General features: G+C 39.8%; 1 protein-coding gene across 4 annotated transcripts in view; it reads right to left on the reverse strand.

The window, feature by feature from the left end:
• lmtk2 (lemur tyrosine kinase 2) overlaps positions 1-19760 on the reverse strand; it is a 41678-nt gene extending 21918 nt beyond the window's left edge. The window contains exons 1-7 of one of the 4 annotated variants that reach the window (XM_061748744.1): positions 18920-19759; positions 18081-18170; positions 4159-4280; positions 3806-3959; positions 3610-3686; positions 3414-3532; positions 2465-2552 (exon numbers count right to left, since the gene is read on the reverse strand). In XM_061748744.1, the coding sequence (XP_061604728.1) occupies positions 2465-2552; positions 3414-3532; positions 3610-3686; positions 3806-3896 (375 nt within the window). In that variant the 5' untranslated portion in view covers positions 3897-3959; positions 4159-4280; positions 18081-18170; positions 18920-19759. Of the gene's footprint in view, positions 1-2464; positions 2553-3413; positions 3533-3609; positions 3687-3805; positions 3960-4158; positions 4281-18080; positions 18171-18919 lie in introns of all 4 variants that reach the window. The other 3 variants (XM_061748745.1, XM_061748742.1, XM_061748743.1) reach the window with 3 other exon arrangements.

Raw genomic sequence — 19760 nt, forward strand, 5'->3', positions numbered from 1 at the left:
AATCACATTCAAACTCATGTTAAATAGTAGTCAGCAGACACCTGCCACCATTTCAAGTGCCGCTGATTAACCCCAACTAAAGTTCAGCTGTTCTAGTAGGCTTTTCTTGACATTTGTCGTCACATCTTACAGCATTAGCCATGGTCTACAGAGAGCTTTAACAGCATCAGAGAGATGTCTTTATACAAAGGAGTCAGGAGAAGGCTACAAACAACTTCCGAAGCATTAAATATACACTGTAACACAGTGAAGTGGGAAAATATATGGCATAACAGTGACATTGCCAACAACTGGACGTCCCTCCAAAGTTGATGAAAAGATGACAAATGTTAAGGAAAGCTGCTAAAAGCAACATTGAAGGAGTACTACTCTCAATGTAGTTGTGTACAGATCACGTTCAAAGGTGGAAAAGGTTTTGAAATGGTTTGTCTCACAGAAATCTGGCATTTGAACAGGGTTGAGTAGACATTTTATATCCACTGTACATTAAGGCCAATGGGTGTCTGTAAATGCAAATGATATACGTGTTGACATGTATAACGGGGTAGTGAGAAGCGGTCACGAGGGGCCACTCGCGACGCACGAGGGGACACGTTCACGACAGGTGTGAACCGACATACTTTAAAACGGTACCCCACTTGTGATTAGACTCCAGAGATGTTAAAGGCCACCTTTAACAGTCATCTTGTGTAAATCTTTTCACAATTTTCACCCAAACAGCATCCACAATCCTCTGGAAAGGATTGTTCACAGAAGAGCTAAAAAATGATGTATGGTAAACGATATGCTCTGCCTAAATATAGTTATGACGCTCCGGGCGCAGCTGATTAGGAGCATGAGTGAGGAGTAACTAATGAAACAACATTGTGAGAGACCATAACAATTAGGCTGCGTCTATTCTAAACTGGTATAAACTGTCCAATTTTAAAAAATGATGACTAGTGAGAGTCTGAACTCATAACAAAATAGATGCTTTTAAAAACACCACTTTTGTATGGATACGGACAAAAAGGCATCACATGACGAGTACCGGTATGTTTTGTGACGTGAACAATATGTAAATCAATGGCACGATTGAGTCAACATCACCATAAGTTGCCTTTGAGACTTTCTCATTAAAAAACAAAAAAAAAAAAAACAAAACTCTTATATTTTCCACTGAAGTTTATATTCAATGTTTACGGTACTGTGCAACTAGCCACTGTCACTTCATAGTAAATGTTTCTGACGAAGCCAATTAAAACAGCATTATTACCTTTTCAAAGGCAGAATTGTTAATGCAGCTCTGACTTGTACTGAATATTGTGAGACCGTTGAGAGTATATGATTTAAGCAAATATCCCATTCCAAATGACACAGATACTTAATATACAGGGAGTAATTCCCTCTCCTGTCAAGGACATAACTGGAGCTGACTAATTTATAAACCACAGTACCAGGACACCGGCCAGGTCCGAATACCTGACATTATCAACATGCCCAGCAACGTGATGCAATGTCTGGCAAAGGGAACTGGACTGGAACCTGCTGGGCACGTCACCAGCTCAGACAAATGGGAAGTTGAAAGCGGGGTAAGTCATTATTTGTGCCAGGCCTAAGAAACGAGCGACTGTATGTAACAGAGGGGATAAGAGCAGCCGGAGCCTCGTTCAAAGTTTCATCCTGTCAAACCTATTTGATCAGGCTGTGTAACCTCATTCACGGTTATGAAAAGCGCGCTCAATATAAACTTATACAAGATCATTTGTAGCCATTAGTTATTTGACAGTGAGTAGATTCTGTTGCGTTGCTGTCAAAGTGAAAGATGACAATATTAAGGCCTTATATACTGTGGGTTTTGTTTACTTTACATTAGTCCAGAGTAAAAAGGAATTAAAAAAAATACACAAGTCGCAGGAAGTAAAAATGCACAAACACAGCAACTGGTGGAGGTGACACTGGAGGAGCGTAAATGGAGCTTGTTGCTTTACTGGGTGAAGTGGGAATGTGAGAAGTGTCAAGCTTAGACGAGCTATGTGACAGGAGGCTGAAGGAGAAGAAAGCGGGAGGGGCATGGGAGGGTAGCTCCTTAAAAACCCACCCATAAAAGACAACGAGAAACAGTAAATAAATCAGCGGCTATGATGTCGTCTTGCGTCGGTGCAATATGTTACGATAAATAGAGGGCTAAATCAGGATTCCGGAATGCAAATGGGTCAATGGGGCAGCTCAGCTATGCATGCTTTCTGGACTGGATTTGTGAGTGCGGGACAGTGATAAGATCAGTTGTCTATTAATGAACTTCTCAAGTGCTGAAATTGCTGTCCAAAAAAACTTAGATCATTTCTAACAGAATACACCACGGATCAGGAAGGCGGCGAAATTAGCTGCAAATGTCCTTCCACGAACCTCATTTAGAAGCCCACTTGTGTAAAATGTCAAAGTGTTTCATAGGGCGTTGCAAACAAAATTCACAGTTACTCACCATTTCACAGTACTCAAAAACAAGCAGAAAGGGAATCGCTTCGACACACTGTCCAAGGCACTGGAGGATGTTTGGGTGCTGCAATACTCTGGGGATAACATTTTAAATCAATAAATAACACTCAAATTAAAGTGAAAACAATTTGACATATATAATATTTTATACGGTGCCTTAAGATATGAGTTTAAGTTGTTCAGTGACCACGCTCGTAAAACCAAATACTTAAAAGTATCTCAAATAATCTTTCCCCATTGAAATCAATGGAAATGCCAGTAAAACCGTTCCAGTGCCCCCACCCCAAAAAAAAAAAAAAACTTGTGTTTTTAATAAGAAAATAGCACTCTATAACATTGTACTATGTAAAAACACAGTAAGTACATAATTAAATAGAATGTAAAGAATTAAACAGTTTTTGCCACATTTTTTGCTTCAATTCTATGGACTTTGTGCTGCTTCTCTTGGTGTGCGCGCCACCGGGGGGGGGGGGGGGGGGCAGTTTAATACAGACACACACGGGACAGAAACACACAAAGAAGATTTTTACAAAAGACCCTGCAGATAAACTGCAGTAGTATTAGTAATTAGTCACAAAGGATAAAGAATACATGCCTGTGACTATTGTTATATTGTCTGTCTACATATGTTACTACATTATTTTTTAATAGGTGTTGGTTTAAGGGCTATTAACACCTCAAACACCAATGTTATTCGTCGGCACATGTATAGAATTTTCCATTGTTTGCTAGCATTAAGCCGAACGGATTTCCTAAAGCAAAGTCATGTGGTCGTTTTAAATACACAACTGGTAATTCTTTGTTTTATGTTCAGTTTGACAGTCACGACAGCTCGCATCTTGACAAACTTGACTCATTCGTATCTTAAGGCACCACTGTACATTATTTTTGTAAACTATAAAACAGGTGATTGAAAAAAACAAAACTACATTCACCGATAAGGATCCCCCTGCTGCAGGAAGTCATTCTGCTCCTTGGCATTTGCATTGGCTTTTAACTCCTTCACGATCACTCTGGTGCCACCAGGATCTGTATAGATTTCACTCAGGATCACCTGTTGGGAGGGCCAGTTTAGAACAAACAGACTTGTGACCGTTTTAGATTGGCCGGTAAGAAAGGTAAAAGTCTTACCTGGCCAAACCATCCATTGCCAATTTCTTGGATATAACTCAGACTATGACGGGCTACCTGGAAGCCTGTGGATCCCTCTGGGAAACCACCCACAGAGCCACAATGTCATTATTAAACATTTATCATTTAACACCAAAACAAACATTAACAAATAAAGGCAAATCTGGACACAGAGAGGGTATCCTTTTTTTCCAACCTGTGATGGGCGCTGCAGGTTGAAGGTGCGGGGGTCCGGGCAAGGCCACAGGGGAGACGGCGAGAGTGTACACCTCAGCCGGTGACTGCATAGACGGCGTGTCCACAGCTGGCGGTGTGAAGTCGAGCTCATCATCAAAGTGGTCTTCGAATTCCTGGATCAACAAACATCCACTGTAAACCTTCCAGAATTACAGCCATCAGGAACACACAAGACATATTTGAAAAAGACATCAAACCGTCAAGTAACAGTATTGCTCGACTGGAATCCAATTCCAAGCTATGCGGTGGACATTTTTGGCGAATCACACTACATGCCAACACTGATCAGACAGAGTCTTCTTGGCGTCTGACCTTGAAGTTGATCTCCCTCTCCTTGCAACAGCTCACACAGTTCACCAGCAGCACCACCAATGTCACCAGTGCCGCCAGGGACAAGCAGAGAGACACGTAAAATGGATCGCCCACGTTGCTGTCTATAATGGAGGAAAAGCAGACATTAAGGTGCATCTCAATTAATTAGAAGTCGTCCTGTAGTTCAACGGAAAAACATATGGATTCACTACACAGTTAACTATTTTATGATGTTGATGATTTTAGCTAACGAAAACCCACATTTTACCATCTCCAAGAATATTACATAAACGATTTTGATATGGAAGTGAGGTTGGAATTTGTCTTCTGAAAAGGTACTGTGTTGAATGAATCTGTATAATTTCTGAGTTTCACTTTTGGAATTGCAATGCTGGAATACAATAAACTCTCCGACAGTATTCAAATTTATTGCGATGCACCTGTAAGCAAGGGCTTTAAACCTCAAACTGGCGTCACACATGCTTGAAAAAAATTCAAAATTAACTATAGCTATGTTGCAGATGTTTAAGTAAATGTTTTCGTTGGGTTTTTACTAGGGCCTGACCGATATGGATTTTTTTTGACACCGATGCCGATTCCGATATTTGACAAATAAAATTCAGGTAACCGCTTAATTAGCCCATTAATTTAAAATTTGAAAATTTTAATTAGGCGGCCGAATTACTGTTCTGAAATTTGTGGTAACACAAATTTACACAAAATAATTGAAATTCAAAAGAAGGAAATCAGAATAATATCTAATGAAACAACCCCTTTATCCAATACATTGAAACAAATTCTTATATCTTGTAGAACTGAAACCATCCATCCATCCATTTTCTGTATCGCTTATCCTCATAAGCATCAATACACTTGCAAATTTAAAAAAAAAATTATTATTTTACCAGGCAATTCAACCAACTTTAATGAACGCATGTGAGACCAAAACTAAAATAGCAAAGCATTTCAATAAAAGGAACTAAATTGCGAAATTAACTGTTACAAACTTAATATTAAATCATGCCCACTTTTCAAATCTAAAATAAAATTGAAAAAATGTACTCACAATGTTTTTTTAATGCAGGTTAGGCCAGCCGAAAAGTTGAAGTAAAGGCAGCCGATTAACGATTGTTAATAATATGCATTATGGTAACACGCTGCCAACGTGCTTTGAGGGCCAACTTCAAAATAAAAGCCTCACATATTAATACACTGGTAAGAAGTATGTGACTTAAGTGTGGCAGTGTTAATGTTTCCCCACTAACCCTAGCCCACCCTAATCCTAACCCATCCTAAACCGCTTTAAGCCCCAACAGTCGCCCTAAACCTAACCATAACTTCTTTGTTTTTATTTCGTACAAAGGTGACACGGTCTGTGTTGAGAAAGTTCATTTTCTACGGAAACTAGTTCAAAGTTCAGCTCACCGTTCCAAAAATGAACTAATTCACTTCATAGACCATAATCCAAAATTTGGAACAAAGTTCACCATCCCAAAAATGAACTAGCTCATAGTTCTTCTTTGTCTTTTTCTCATTATGTTGCTGACGGGCTATTCCCCTTAAAATACTGATATTTCGTTTTCCCATTGTTGCCAACCATTCAGTCCACACTAGTAGCCAGGTTTTCAAGCACGCACTGCCTTTTTAAGGCCATGCAACAGCATCTCAATAGGATTCAGGTCAGGACTTTGACGAGGCCACTCAAGTCTTCACTTTGTGTTTCTTCAGCCATTCAGAGGTGGACTTGCTGACTTGACAAAACAGTCCCAGACCATCACACCACCACCACCATATTTTACTGTTGGTATGATGGTCTTTTTCTGAAACGCGGTGTTACTTTTACACCAGATGTAATGGGACACACACCTTCCAAAAAGTTCAACTTTTGTCTCGTCAGACCAGAGTATTTTCCCTTAACTTTGTCAAGCAGGCCATTTTTGCCCCGTTTCTTTCTTATGGTGGAGTCATGAACGCTGACCTTAACTGAGGCAAGTGAGTCCTGCAGTTCTTTGGATGTCGCCCAACCACTTCTTGGAAGGTTTACCACTGTTCTATTTTCTTCACTATTTGTGGATAATGGCTCTCACTGTGGTTCGCTGGCGTCCCAAAGCTTTACAAATGGCTTTACAACATTTTCCACACTGAAAGATCTCAATTACTTTCCTTCTCATTTGTTTCTGAATTTCTTTATATGTCGGCAGGATTTCTTGCTTTTGAGGATCTTTTGGTCTAGTTCTCCTATTCAAATGATTTCTTGATTGAGAACATGTATGGGAGTATCAGGCCTGGGTGTGGCTAGAGCAATTGAACCCTGGTATGATAAACCACAGTTTGATAACGACATAGTCGTGCACCATAAAACAATCATAAATGTGGTAGTTAAATAAGGCACACATTCAACTACTGGTAATATAAACAACAAAAATGAACATCTTAATTATGGCAATAATTCAAATTTGCATGTCACAAAGAACTGTCGGAACTGCGTGGCTTTATACTCGCGGCTAGCCCAAACTGTGGTGTTCCGATTGTCGCCAAACCTTGCTGCTTTCAGCTGTTCAGCGACTAAGGTGGAATGATTGTTGAATGCTATGTATTGCCTCCATGACAGCGTATAAACTACATTTTGACAAGTATCATGACGAAGGATGGACGGAGGATAAGACGAGAGCCAGACAGCGGGGAAGCCAGTTGAGCTATCGTTACATGAAGTCACAAAACAAAATAAGTGATTGTGTGGTAAAGTACACTTGTCACATACAGCGGCTGAAATAAGTATTTAACACGACACCATTTTTATCACTAAATAGATTTCCCAAGGTGCTATTGACATGAAAATGTGTTGGTTTGGAACAACCCAAGTAATCCATACATACAAAGAAAGTAGAACAAAAAGGATCAGAAATTAAGTTGCGCGTAATAATGTGAAATGACCCAAGGAAAAAGTATTGAACATATAAAGAAAGGGAGGTGCAAAAAGGCATGGAAAGCCAAGACAACACCTAAAATCTATCAATAATCAAACAGCAATCCAGCCCCTTGTTAGTGCAAATGAATATCAGTTGGTTCAGTCCTAATTGATGGCCTACAAAAAGGTCTCATTGTCAAGGTGTGAGTCAAGACACATCTCATGATGGGTAAGAGCAGAGCGCTGTCTCAAGACCATCGCAAACTAATTGTTGCAAAACACAATGACGGCATTGGTTACAGGCACATACCTAAGCTTCTGAATGTTCCAGTGAGCACAGTTGGGGCCATAATACATAAGTGGAAAGCCAATCATACCACCATAGACTTGCCTCAAGCAGGTGCTTCTCGCAAGATTTGTGACAGAGCAGTGCAAAGAATAATCAGAAGAGTTGTCCAAGAGCCAAGTTCCACTTGTGGAGAGCTTCAGAAAGACCTGGAATTAGCAGGTACTGTTGTCACAAGGAAAACAGTGAGTAATGGACTCCACCGACATGGCCTGTATGTACGCTCATCACACAAGACCCCATTTGCTGGAAAAAAAAAAAAAAGCATGTCAAAGATCGTTTAAAGTTTGCTGAACAACATTTGGAGGAGCCAGTTAAATACTGGGAGAATATAATCTGGTCTGATGAGAGCAAAATTGAACGCTTTGGATGCCATAATGTATACCATGTTTGGAGGAGAAATGGCACTGCACATTACCCTAAAAACACAACACCATACCAACAGTGAAGTTTGGAGGTGGGAACATGATAGTGTGGGGCTGCTTTTCAGAAAATGGTACTGGTAACCAGTGACCAGGGAACCTTCAAGATTTAAAGACTGCTTGTGTGGAGGAATGGGCTAAAATCACACCAGAGCAATGCATGCGACTAGTTTCTCCATACAGGAGGCATCTTGAAGCTGTCATTGCAAACAAAGGCTTTTTGTACAAAGTATCAAGTAAATACCAGTTGGCATGTTCAATACTTTTCCTCATATTTCACATTATTACACATAACTTAATTTCTGATCTTATTTGTTCTACTTTCTTTGTATGGATGGATTACTTGGGTTGTTCTCAACATGTGATGAAATTTTCATGTCAATTGCACCTTTGGAAATATATTTCGTGAGAAAAATGGTGACATGTTAAATACTTACTTCAGCCGCTGTAGGTCTGGCCGGAACCGCGTTATAGCAGAAATTACCAAACTTTGTTAGAGCAATATAGCAAGCAAAACAATACGTCTATAGAGGAAAATACTGAAATACACGATAACACTAGACAGCTAGATAACACAGGGACTGGAAACGAATTGTACATCACCTCTGCTACGTCACTTGAGAAAAAGGGCCTGTAAATCTAAAAGTACATTAATGTAATAAATATTTTGAGTATAAGATAACCTTTATTAGTCCCCACAATGGGGAATTTACACCATTTCAGCAGCAATAGTGGATACAGGAAATACAAAAAGAGCATGCAAGAGATATTTGGCTGCAAATGGATCCGCCATCACAAGGTTGATGCAATAAATGCAGTTAAATAAAAAATATTGAAGCCATAATTTAGCCCTAGCCCTAACTGTAACCCGATTACAATTATAGAGTAAAGATAATGTGTTGGAACTGAACAGTATGCAAAATTACTAAGTAACATACTGCAATAACCTTCCCATGGTAATGTTCCTGACATACTTTTAAAAATATGGAAATTCAGACAAACTGTTGTGGAAGTAAATTTGTTGGCAGCTCTGCAGTTACAGCCATAAATCCAATTTTACTAATGATTGCCATAATAATTTCTGCCGGTGTTTAAGTTGTCGGCCTCATTTTCGTTAGTTTTTAAGAATTTTCATTTCATCACTAATTTTGACATTATGCTTTCAGTCATAGCCATAAATGCAATTTTACTCATTACTGGCATAGTTTTATAATAAATAGTTAGCAGTTTTGATTTATTTTTTATATTTTAATTAAGTTCGATTGACCGATTAATCATTTCGTTTTTTCGGCTTTCGGCCTTGTGTTTGTATGCGCGCGTGTGTGCCAGTTTCGGTTTCAGTCAAGAATTTGAATTTTGGGGATTCACTAGTTTTCCGTATGTAAAAATATAGCTATTCTCTATTGTTGTTAATATTTTGGGGTGTTTGGATTCCATACTATGGAATGGATCAACCGGATTGACATTATTTCCTATGGGAAATATTGCTTTAGTTTAGCAAGATTCAGTTTAATTACGAAAACGGAAGTTCCACTGTATAGCAAATAAGCTTTCCTCATTAACATTAATTGAAATGCCATTAATCCAATCCAGCACCCCCAAAAAGCACCACCATTTCTGGTACATGTTTTTGATAAAGAAAAATAGCACTGTTTTACAAAAGGATAAATAATGTAAAGACATAAACTGGTTATACAAAGTGTAATTACTGGGAGAACTGTAGTATCTGTGTTGGATGTGTTGCCTTAAGGGGTGTGACATCAGCAGCTGAAGTCTCCAGCAGCTCCTTGCGAGGGCATTATAGTACTTTTAATTGCTCCATTTTCTTAGCGGCGGCGTATCTAAAGCTCAGTCGTAACTCAAATCCCCACCCCCCCCCCCAAAAGAAAAATCTAAGTAACGGCTTGCAACAACAACAAAAAAACTAAATTGGTGCACTTGTATTAAGTCAAGGTACAAGTGTATTCTTATATGTCTGTCTGTTTTTTTTTAAGGTAGGTTTTGTCCTATCAGCATGTCCACCTGAGGTGACCTCTCAAATATCACTGCTCATTTCGAAGATGCGACCACTGGTCACTTTGTTTTGTTATTTTGTCCTGTCACGCTCTCCCTGATGCAACCGAGTCAACCGTCCAAAGATGTTAGCATCAATCTCTCATCGTGGCAGCGTGGATTTATTTTGTTTATGTCACTTTGTCTCAGTGTTGTTCGAAGAGACGCTTGCGGTGCAATTTGAGAGGCACTTGGATCGAGTACTCGTAGCAGTGTCACGGCAGGACATGTGGAGCACCAACTCTGTATTTTCCAGTTCCTGTAACCGGCAACCGGCCCACTACTTTTGTCCATGTAGTGCAAGTGTATTGTTAGAAACCCAGCATGTTGACATGGACCTGTGAAGTTCCAAATACAGTGACAACAAAAACTTTTTTTTTCTTTACCCAATTTTTCTTTACCCAAATGTTTACAGGCCCTTTTTCTCAAGTGACGTAGCAGAGGTGATGTTGAAGGAAGACTGCAGCATCCTGCGCACTTGTACAAACTCCTGACATAAATATGGATATTAGATAAATTTAATAATATACAACCCATACTTGTTAAATATTAAAAACAGACAGAATGTCTTAATTACTTGACTTAAGATCAAATAAATTGTCACCCAGCCCTTTACTGTAAGCAGCTTGGTTTCTGCGGCCACAATGAAAGCTTTTTAAAGACCTCCCTTTTGTTTCCATCTAATGGGATCACGACAACGCTTTAATCAGCCTTTTAGTCACACTGCACACGGAAGCTGTCACCTTAAAAGAAAACTACAATCATGAACCTTTATTCACATCTATTAAAGGAAATCATTGGCTTTAACTTTTTTCATAATTGATAGATACTGCTTCTAGGGTCCTTGAACACGCCTCACCTCTCTAGCATTAAGATGCAGTGAAATCCAAAGGAGAGGTGACATTCAGAAGTTAACAAACCAAGAGCAACTGCTTTATGAGGCATAAAAAGTGTACACAGGAGTTAAAGTTTTACACAAGGTATGAAAATATCAAGCCTGCTGGGAGTTTTTAAATATTTCTTAGCGGGACAGAAGTGACTGAAAAGAACAGGAGACTTGACACTAGGGCTGCCACAAACGATTATATTGAAAGTTGATTAGGCACCGATTATTTTTGCGATTAGTCAACTAATAAGATCATTTTATATATATATATATATATATATATATATATATATATATATATATATATACACACACACACACACACACACACCGTAATTTCTCGTGTATAATGCGCACCCATGTATAATATATTTTTACAATGCTGGATTTTGTTTCTACCCATATGATCAAAGCATGAAGTATCTCTATTTTGTTATTTTTTTTCCCCCAAAGAATTATTCTGAAGTTAAGCACTTTATTTGAACACGTAATACTTTCTATTTACTTGCTCTGATTTTGAAATTCACATCCCTACATTTATTTCGTAAGTGAGAAAACATATAGTTGTGCTCATATGTTGGATTACCCAGGCAGAATTTGTAAGATAGGTACAATTCTTTAAAGAAAACATGAAGGGCCAGGTGAAACATTTAATATATTTTAATGGTATTCAAATTAAAGTATCAAGCATTTCAGGATAGCATTATCATTAAACAAAACATAACCATAAAGAAATCAATGATGGTTGTTAAATCATCGGTCGTATTAAATTTTTTTTCACAAATTCTGCCAGGGTATGTAAAATTATGAGCACGACTGTACATCTATGCAGTCATACAATTTCGGTTCCCAGTTCGGCAGCGGCGAACAAAAGTGTCTTGATGACTAGTCAGTTCAGTGCAACACTTAGAATAAGATTATATTGTGCAAAGGAGGCTTTCACGATGTGTAGCGTCTTACGCGCTCCCTCCCACTCAAGAGCCTCATGCTACACTACGCGGAGCTTCAGTGACGTTAACTCTTAGTCAATTGGGTGAGTGAAAGAATAAAATACATCTATGCCAACATTGAGGCAGCTAACAAGGTAAACGGTTGGTTGCACTTTCGCACTGATGGTTTTTAGCATTTATTTTAGTCTTCAAACCAATGCAAGAGCCTATGACAGAAAAAAAAAAACACTTTAAGCCCCAACCCTAGCCATAAACCATACGCCATAATTTCCCATTATGTACTGCATTACAAAAAACACATTCGCTCCCATTTACGCAGTGTCCCTGAACGCACTTCGCACACTCACGCAACTGCCTAGTTTCATTTTGAACAGTGAAATAGGAAATGCCGCAGATGTACAATCTTTTAATCTTTAGAGCATGTCCAAAAAGGTCCCTTTGCTGGCCACTTTTAATATTATAGTTGACTCACTGTATATTACAGTACACCAACATCGCAGCAGAGCCTGCGATGTGACTACTGTGCACACGACATTGCGATAACGACGCTCAAACAAAATATCATGCAGTCCTAGTTTAGAAACTAGAAAAACTTTAACCAGAGGCATGGAATGGTTTGTGATCAACTTTGGAGGTTCCACTGTACACAGTCCCAGAGCCATAGAAGCCTGACTAACACCGTATTTTCTGGACTGTAAGCAGCTACTTTTTCCCGCACTCACAGTCTGGTGCGAATAATATATATATATATATATATATATATATATTTAAAAAAAAAAAAAGTTTCTACAAATTTGGTGGGCGCGGCTTATATTCCGATGTGCTCCATAGTCCAAAAAATACCGTAGTCTAAAACTCCCAAATATACACTCAGAGCATGGTACGTCATTGTTGTGCAATGGGTGATACCTTGCAGCACACATTCTCACTGCTACTGTTAGGTTAGGCATGGAAGGCATTTTTTTTTTTTTTTTAACAAACTCTCATTTATCTGAGTCATGGATTCCTATCATGACTTGGCAGAACCCACAATATGACACAGCTCGATTTTGGGACAAATGTGGAAAGGAGTTGCCTGGCCTCTTTTCAGTTCAGTTGCATATTTCATAAAGGGATTCACTCAGAGGTGGAGTTGACCCATTTTGGAAAATGTTTCCCACCGGTAGTTACAATAGTGCAACGTTAAATAAAGAACAGACCTTGCTGGCATTGTCTGGGTAACATGTTTGGGATTTTCTAAATAGATGATGTACTGCACGTACAAAGCCTGGTAGCTGAAAAATGTAAAAATGTCCCAGTGCAGAATACAAATTGTGCATTTGCAACTACAGTGAGCCCACCTTTATAGTGGGGGATATGTTCCAGACCAACTGCAGAAGGTAAAAATCTGCAATAGAGAGATATGCGCTGGACACTATAAATTTGGCCAATGGTATAGATTTGGACTTTAACGACCAATCGCGATAACGTTTGCTGTCGTTGTCGTCGTATCTGCCTCAGTGTGAATATTTTAAGCACATTGTTTGCTTTAAGCACGTTTAACCACAGAGCTGGCGGAGCTGGCAGTTTTTTTTATTTTTTATTTTTTAACCATCTCTGAGCTAGTTTGGGAGGGGGTGGGGGGGCGTCCACGTCGAAAAGTCACCCTTCCACCAAGCTTTCCTCGCTACTCAGGAACTACTGGGGGAATGCTTGTAATAAGAGTGATACGAATTTTAGGGCCATATCGCTCAGCCCTAATTGTATATTTAAAATAGGAAAATGTACAACCAAACCATGTAACGTCTGCTAGCTTAATGCAAATATATAAAGTGCAGTGCCATAGATGGACTGGCAAAAATTAGCATAGATTTAACGGTATCTATAAACCTTCAAATAGGGCCCGACCGCTATGGATTTTTTTAGGCAGATGCAGACTCCGATATTTGGTAAAATATAATTCCAATAATCTATTAATTGGCGGATTAATTAAAAAATATATATAATGACTAAAAAAAACAAACCTTGATACAACAATAAAGAATTACATGCAGAACATTTGACTGGTTTACAAAACTGTCCTTTACAGTAGATGGAAAAAATCACCAAAAATCGGCCTATTTTGGGGGGGGGGGGGGGGGTGTTTCACTCGCTTCACTTTGTCTGTATTGTGTTAAAAAACATTCTAACATTCAATTAGCTGCTAATTTAACAAAATATTCTCTCTGCTCTGTGAAAACAATGACTGCATCTTAGTAGGGGACCTTCTCTGCCTTATTTTCTTGCTATTACTTACAATGCACTTCCTTCCAGCAAACCTTGGTGCTAGCCAGCATGTTGCAGGACAATGTGGTACTAAACTGAAGGCAAGCAACTTTCAATTCAGACTTGACTGTATACTGTATGTTATTGCTGGAAAATACTGTGTCATTGCTTAAAAATCTGCGATGAACCGCAATATAACGGAGGAACACTGTACAGTATTGTTCTACAGTTACTATGAAACAAAAGCACTTTCCCTACACTGCCAGTAACCTTTTTCCCCGCGACAGCACCAACACAGAAATTAATGGAGCCATTTACGCCTTTGGAGGTAGTGTCAAACCCCAAAACAGAAGCAGGATGTCGGCTGTGTTGTCAGGGTATGCCACGACGTTTAACACCTGACGCGCACTTCTCTCACCCTGTTTTGTTGAAAGCAATTATTGCTGCAATTACACGTCAGTCACAGGAGACGCTGAAACTGATGTCATCACACATGCCATCTGATTGTGATACGGTTGCACTTGGCTGCTGGGCTATGTAGAAAACGGAAAGGCAGACAAAATCTTCTGTTGGACTCTGATGTGGCAATTGTGCATGATTTCGGTGTAAAAGAGGTTACTGAATGTCCAAGCAACGTGATGATGGAAAGTCGAGGCCAATGTTCAACCTGATTAACAGAGGAGAAGTGTCACTGTCACCTGATTGTCACAACAGACAAGACCCGAACTGAATTATCAGCAATGTTCACTGTGCGACAATAGAGAATGTTACAGCAGGTGGTGTGATTTTATTCACATTATAGTCGTACATCAACTTTTTGGAGTTTTCTTGGCCGTTTTTTTTTTTTTTTTTTTTTTTTTTGCGCGTGTTGTAGGACAAACATTTTAGTTACAAACAAGCTTCAGGTTATGCCGATGCTCGAGTGAAAACAATTTCTGCTGTAATGCCCTCGCATGTGGGCAAGGAGAGCCACAGTTGCCAATGCACTTTCAGCCATTTACTGAATGGTACAATCAGTCAAATACAAAATGACAACACTTGCAAGAAGGTACTGTAGGACACAGATCAATCATTTGAATTTGAGCGATTCCGGTCCCCAAACGACTTAATATTTATTAATTAATGTTGCAGCTAAAAGTTAAATATAGCATTGTTAAAATCGTTATTTGGGACTGTTTTTATCACATCAAATGGGGCAAAAAAGTATTTAGTCACCCACCAATTGTGCAAGTTCTCCCACTGAAAAAGATGAGAGAGGCCTGTAATTTTCATCAGCCTGGATTTTTCATCCATTCATCCATCCATTTTCTGAGCCGCTTCTCCTCACTAGGGTCGCGTGCGTGCTGGAGCCTATCCCAGCGATCATCGGGCAGGAGGCGGGGTACACCCTGAACTGGTTGCCAGCCAATCGCAGGGCACATACAAACAAACAACCATTCGCACTCACAGTCACACCGACGGGCAATTTAGAGTCTCCAATTAATGCATGTTTTTGGGATGTGGGAGGAAACCGGAGTGGCCGGAGAAAACCCACGCAGGCACGGGGAGAACATGTAAACTCCACATATATCATCTGACATGTTTGTTTGGATTTGTTTTGCAGCTCTTGCACGCCTGCACAGTGTGAAGGGGACGCTACACCAGGGCTGGGCGATTATGGGAAAAATAATAATCACGGTCATTTTGACGAATATTGAAATCATGATAAAGAAACAAATATTTTTTATTCAAAACATAAAGCATTTATTCAACTACCAAAACTCAACTTTAAAATATAACTTTGGTAAAAAAAAAAAAAAAATGGTAACAAGTGGTGCGATGCATGCACGGAGCCATACATTTACTGTAAGATCAAAACAAGTAGAAGAAGAAAGTCAGATAAAACTTTAATAACCTCGTATTTCACAGATTAGGAAGAATATATGCCCGTATTGTTATTACACATACACATATAGACACGCATGTCTGTATGTGTATACCTTTACACATATATGTTACTATGGCGTTTGCGTGTGAATATTCGTTATCAGAAGGTAAATCCCTGTCGTGACCAAATGCTAATACTAGCGAGCCCGTCAATAGGATTTTCCATTGACTGTTAGCATTAACCTGGCGATTTCTAAAACTATGCGTCTCTTGTATTTAAATATAAAATGAGGGTAATCATTTTTGTTGTGCTTAGTTTTACAGTAAACGCCAACTGGGGTGGCAATAAAGATCTTAAAGCACGCTCAGGGAGGGCAGATTAACATTCTACAGGCTGCAAAGGCCGAGCTGCTGTATGTGACTGGCGCCGTTAGCTTCGGCTATTGTCTTGAGGCTAACCAGAATTCTTGCGAGTTTATCGAGTCAGGCGGTGCTGGTCAAGTTTCTCCTTCCGTCATCACAACATCCCGTCTTGGACTGGATGTTTCACCGATAAAAGAGTTAAAGAGCAACACTGAAAATGCAGTTTTGGGCTATTTTTGGCAGGAGAAACTGTTCGGTGACTTAGAAATTTGTACTGGGCTGAGCGGGCCAGTGGCTATACGTAGGTGGTGGCCCCACACAGCACCGCAGTGGCCACGGGCCACTGTTAATGTCGGACCCTGTTTAATTGGTGTACGATTTTGAGTAAATTGATTTACAAGCTTAGTCACGGAATGAATTCCAGATGGTGTGGGTTCAATTATAGGACAGTGCCCCAATACCCAGCCACTGTCAGTCTCAGGCCTGGTTACAACAATGACAACAACTACCATTTATCTCAGCTTCATTCAGAATCGTGTATTGCATTCTAACAGATCCATCCATACTGCAATTTTAAGACTGGGCGAAGTACAGGTCGCACTCTCATAAAAAAACAAACACCGTACCAACCTTTCTTTCTTGAGTGCCATCTTATGATTGAGCAAACAGCACCATGGCTAATAATTTACTCGAGATGATAAACTTGAAATGTTTGTGGCAGTTATCCATTGGCATAACAAAATATGTTACATGACAGCACAGAACTGTGCCACGTACATCAATCTGGAGCAGTTTAGAATTCATGTAGTAACATGACATAAACATAAATTTACGTAAAATACATCATGCTCATCATAGGGGTTGAAGCCCTTAATCGACTACTCCACATCAACGTCGAAAGCTTGAAGTCGAGTAATCGCTAATCATCAAATAATCGTTTATGGCATCTTCCTTCAATTGGCCAATTTACAAAAGGACTTTACAACTCAGCTGTCTGTTGCCGTCCGCGGACTATAATGCTATCTAGAGCAGCGAAAGTCGGGCCAGAAGGAAATTCACTGATTGTGGATGAGAATATCGGTTAGCCTAGCTCGTTACAGCTATTCTGATCGTCAATAGGCTTAAAGTATTCATACCAGCGAGACTGGCGGAGTGGAACGAGGACCACTGTGTCATGTAAAGGCCCGTCTTCGTCACCAAAACGTTATGTCCAATAATGCATGGACAACAACTCTGTGCTAACGAGAACTTGATTCATATAACAACATGCACCAACTAACATCATGACACAGTCTCATAACACTTGACGCAGTAGGGTGTACGGCCATACTATGCTACAAGCGTGTGGAAATATTGCACCAACAAATTTGAATGGTAGCTCAGTCAATTGCAAAATATGCAAGTCATCCCGAAATACAACAAAAGCACAAGTGAAATAGAAACAGTGAAAGAGAGAAATGCATAAATTTTTTTAGAGCCTGGCTAGAATGTGAAGTCTTACAACAAGTGGAACACAAGATGGCTGACAGCCTCATTTAAGAGAAAAACATTGTCAGGGCTCCCACTAATTACAACTACAATTACAGTAATAGTGAATCGTATTTTTAATCATTAGTTTGTATTTGTTTCTATGCCAGTCTGTCAAAATACTGTATGTCCAAGTGAAACCAGGCCATGGTGCAAAAAAAAGGTTGTGCGCAGTACTGCGCTGCAAAATACCATTGACATCATCGAATAATCGACTTTGAATTGGCTTTTACCACATTATCGTTGACTACAAAAAAAATATTTTGGCGTTCAACCCCTAGCTTTCCAGAGACACTGATTATTAAATGCATGGTAGTGTGCACACGTTTTGGCTGTAGCAAGTTTTGATCTGACTAACCAATCAGAGGACTGGGAAATGTTGACGTCTTCGAGGGTCAGCTTGCTGGCCCTGGTAGGACAAATGGAAGCAGTGCAGCCAAGAGAAAAGCTATGAAACGAAGAGAATACTCTGTTGGGAATAAATTTATACAATTTCCATTGCCAATAGGGCTGTCACAATAAAAAAATTTAGGATTATATATTTTCCCCACAACTATCAAGATAAACAATGTTTTGTTTTTTTAATGCCTCTAAAATCATGAAAAATAAGGCCCGCCCTTATTTGTATTACTTATTGTATTGCTTTTAAAGCAGTATTATCATTATTACTATTATTATTATTGTTATTATTATTACAATTTCCTCTCTTGTTTCTCTAGTCAATTGTTTCACTCACCAAACCCACTCATACTTTTGATACATACAATTTGAATGAACACAACGAGAGATGATTGTGAACAAAGGCCATTCTTTCGTTCTAACACGCATGATGATTAACCAATGCGTCAAACGGATGCAGTGTAGCGCCAACTACTTGTGGGGAGGACTTACTCGACGTCAGATTTTTTTTTTTTTTCTGCCTTAGGAATTGTTGGCTGGTATCGGCAAGCCTTCACGAGTATCCGATACCTTGAAATAAGGCCTGTATCGACCCGATACCTCGTATCGATAGCTCAGCCAGATCCCCACCCTAAACTTTCCATCGATTAGTCAATAGGTGCTGTATTGTTAGCTTCTAGCGTTTAGCCATTGGTGAGGGAGCGCATATGAGGCTGGATACAAAAAATATATTATTATTATTATTATTGAAAAGGGCAAAAAAATGATCTCCAATAATTCCCCAAACGCCTTCCTTACCTGTGCTGTGGCGATCCTGAAACGGGGCACCTTCAGCTGGCCAGCATACCCACAGCAAGACCGCCTTGAGCAGCAGCGGAACACATCCGTGGCAGCTCTTCATCCTCCTGGCTTAGCTTCGAAACAAGCCGCTAGATGGTTGCAAGTGTCGTCGTCAACAACAACTGACGCTCAGGTACGATGATGACAAGTCGTGTTTCAGTCATTGGTTAACAATAGAACGTGAACGTAGGCAAGCGTTCTGTCGCTCTTTAGCCACTTAGCTTCGGCTAGCATGTCGATGGTAACAGTCGCTAACGACAACGAACACGGCTACTAAACGCCCGTTTCCGGTGTCCACTCGGACAAAAGGTGCGAACGAGCCCGACGCCCTATCATATTCGGTGGATGCCGCTTGACGTTATTCAAGTAAACGCAGACTGACAGGAATAAATCAAACGTGACTATCGTGAAACTCATCCCCTCCGAAGCGCCATGTTCCTTCGCGACGTCACGTCACGAAATTGGGCGGCGACCAAAGCGAAAGCGTGATTGACGCGGCGTGAGAGCCAATTGAGGCTGGGAAGACTGTCCCTCTTGAACGTACAGCCAATCGGCACCACTCATTATTTGTCATAGAAACATAACGCATTTCGTGAAGGTTGTGGCAAGTTTGCCACAGCACAGCTAGATGTGGGCGAAGTACTCACGCGCTGTACTTAGGTAAAAATACAGATACAGTAGGAGTACGGAATTAACTCCAAAAGTAAAAAGAAAAGCAAAGTACAGACTCTGAAATGTACTTAAGTATAAAGTAAAAGTGATTTTAAAAAAATAATAATAATTTTTTGTTTTCCTGTCA

This window comes from Phyllopteryx taeniolatus, chromosome 16 (assembly GCF_024500385.1).
Source record: "Phyllopteryx taeniolatus isolate TA_2022b chromosome 16, UOR_Ptae_1.2, whole genome shotgun sequence".
NCBI classification, from domain to species: domain Eukaryota; kingdom Metazoa; phylum Chordata; class Actinopteri; order Syngnathiformes; family Syngnathidae; genus Phyllopteryx; species Phyllopteryx taeniolatus.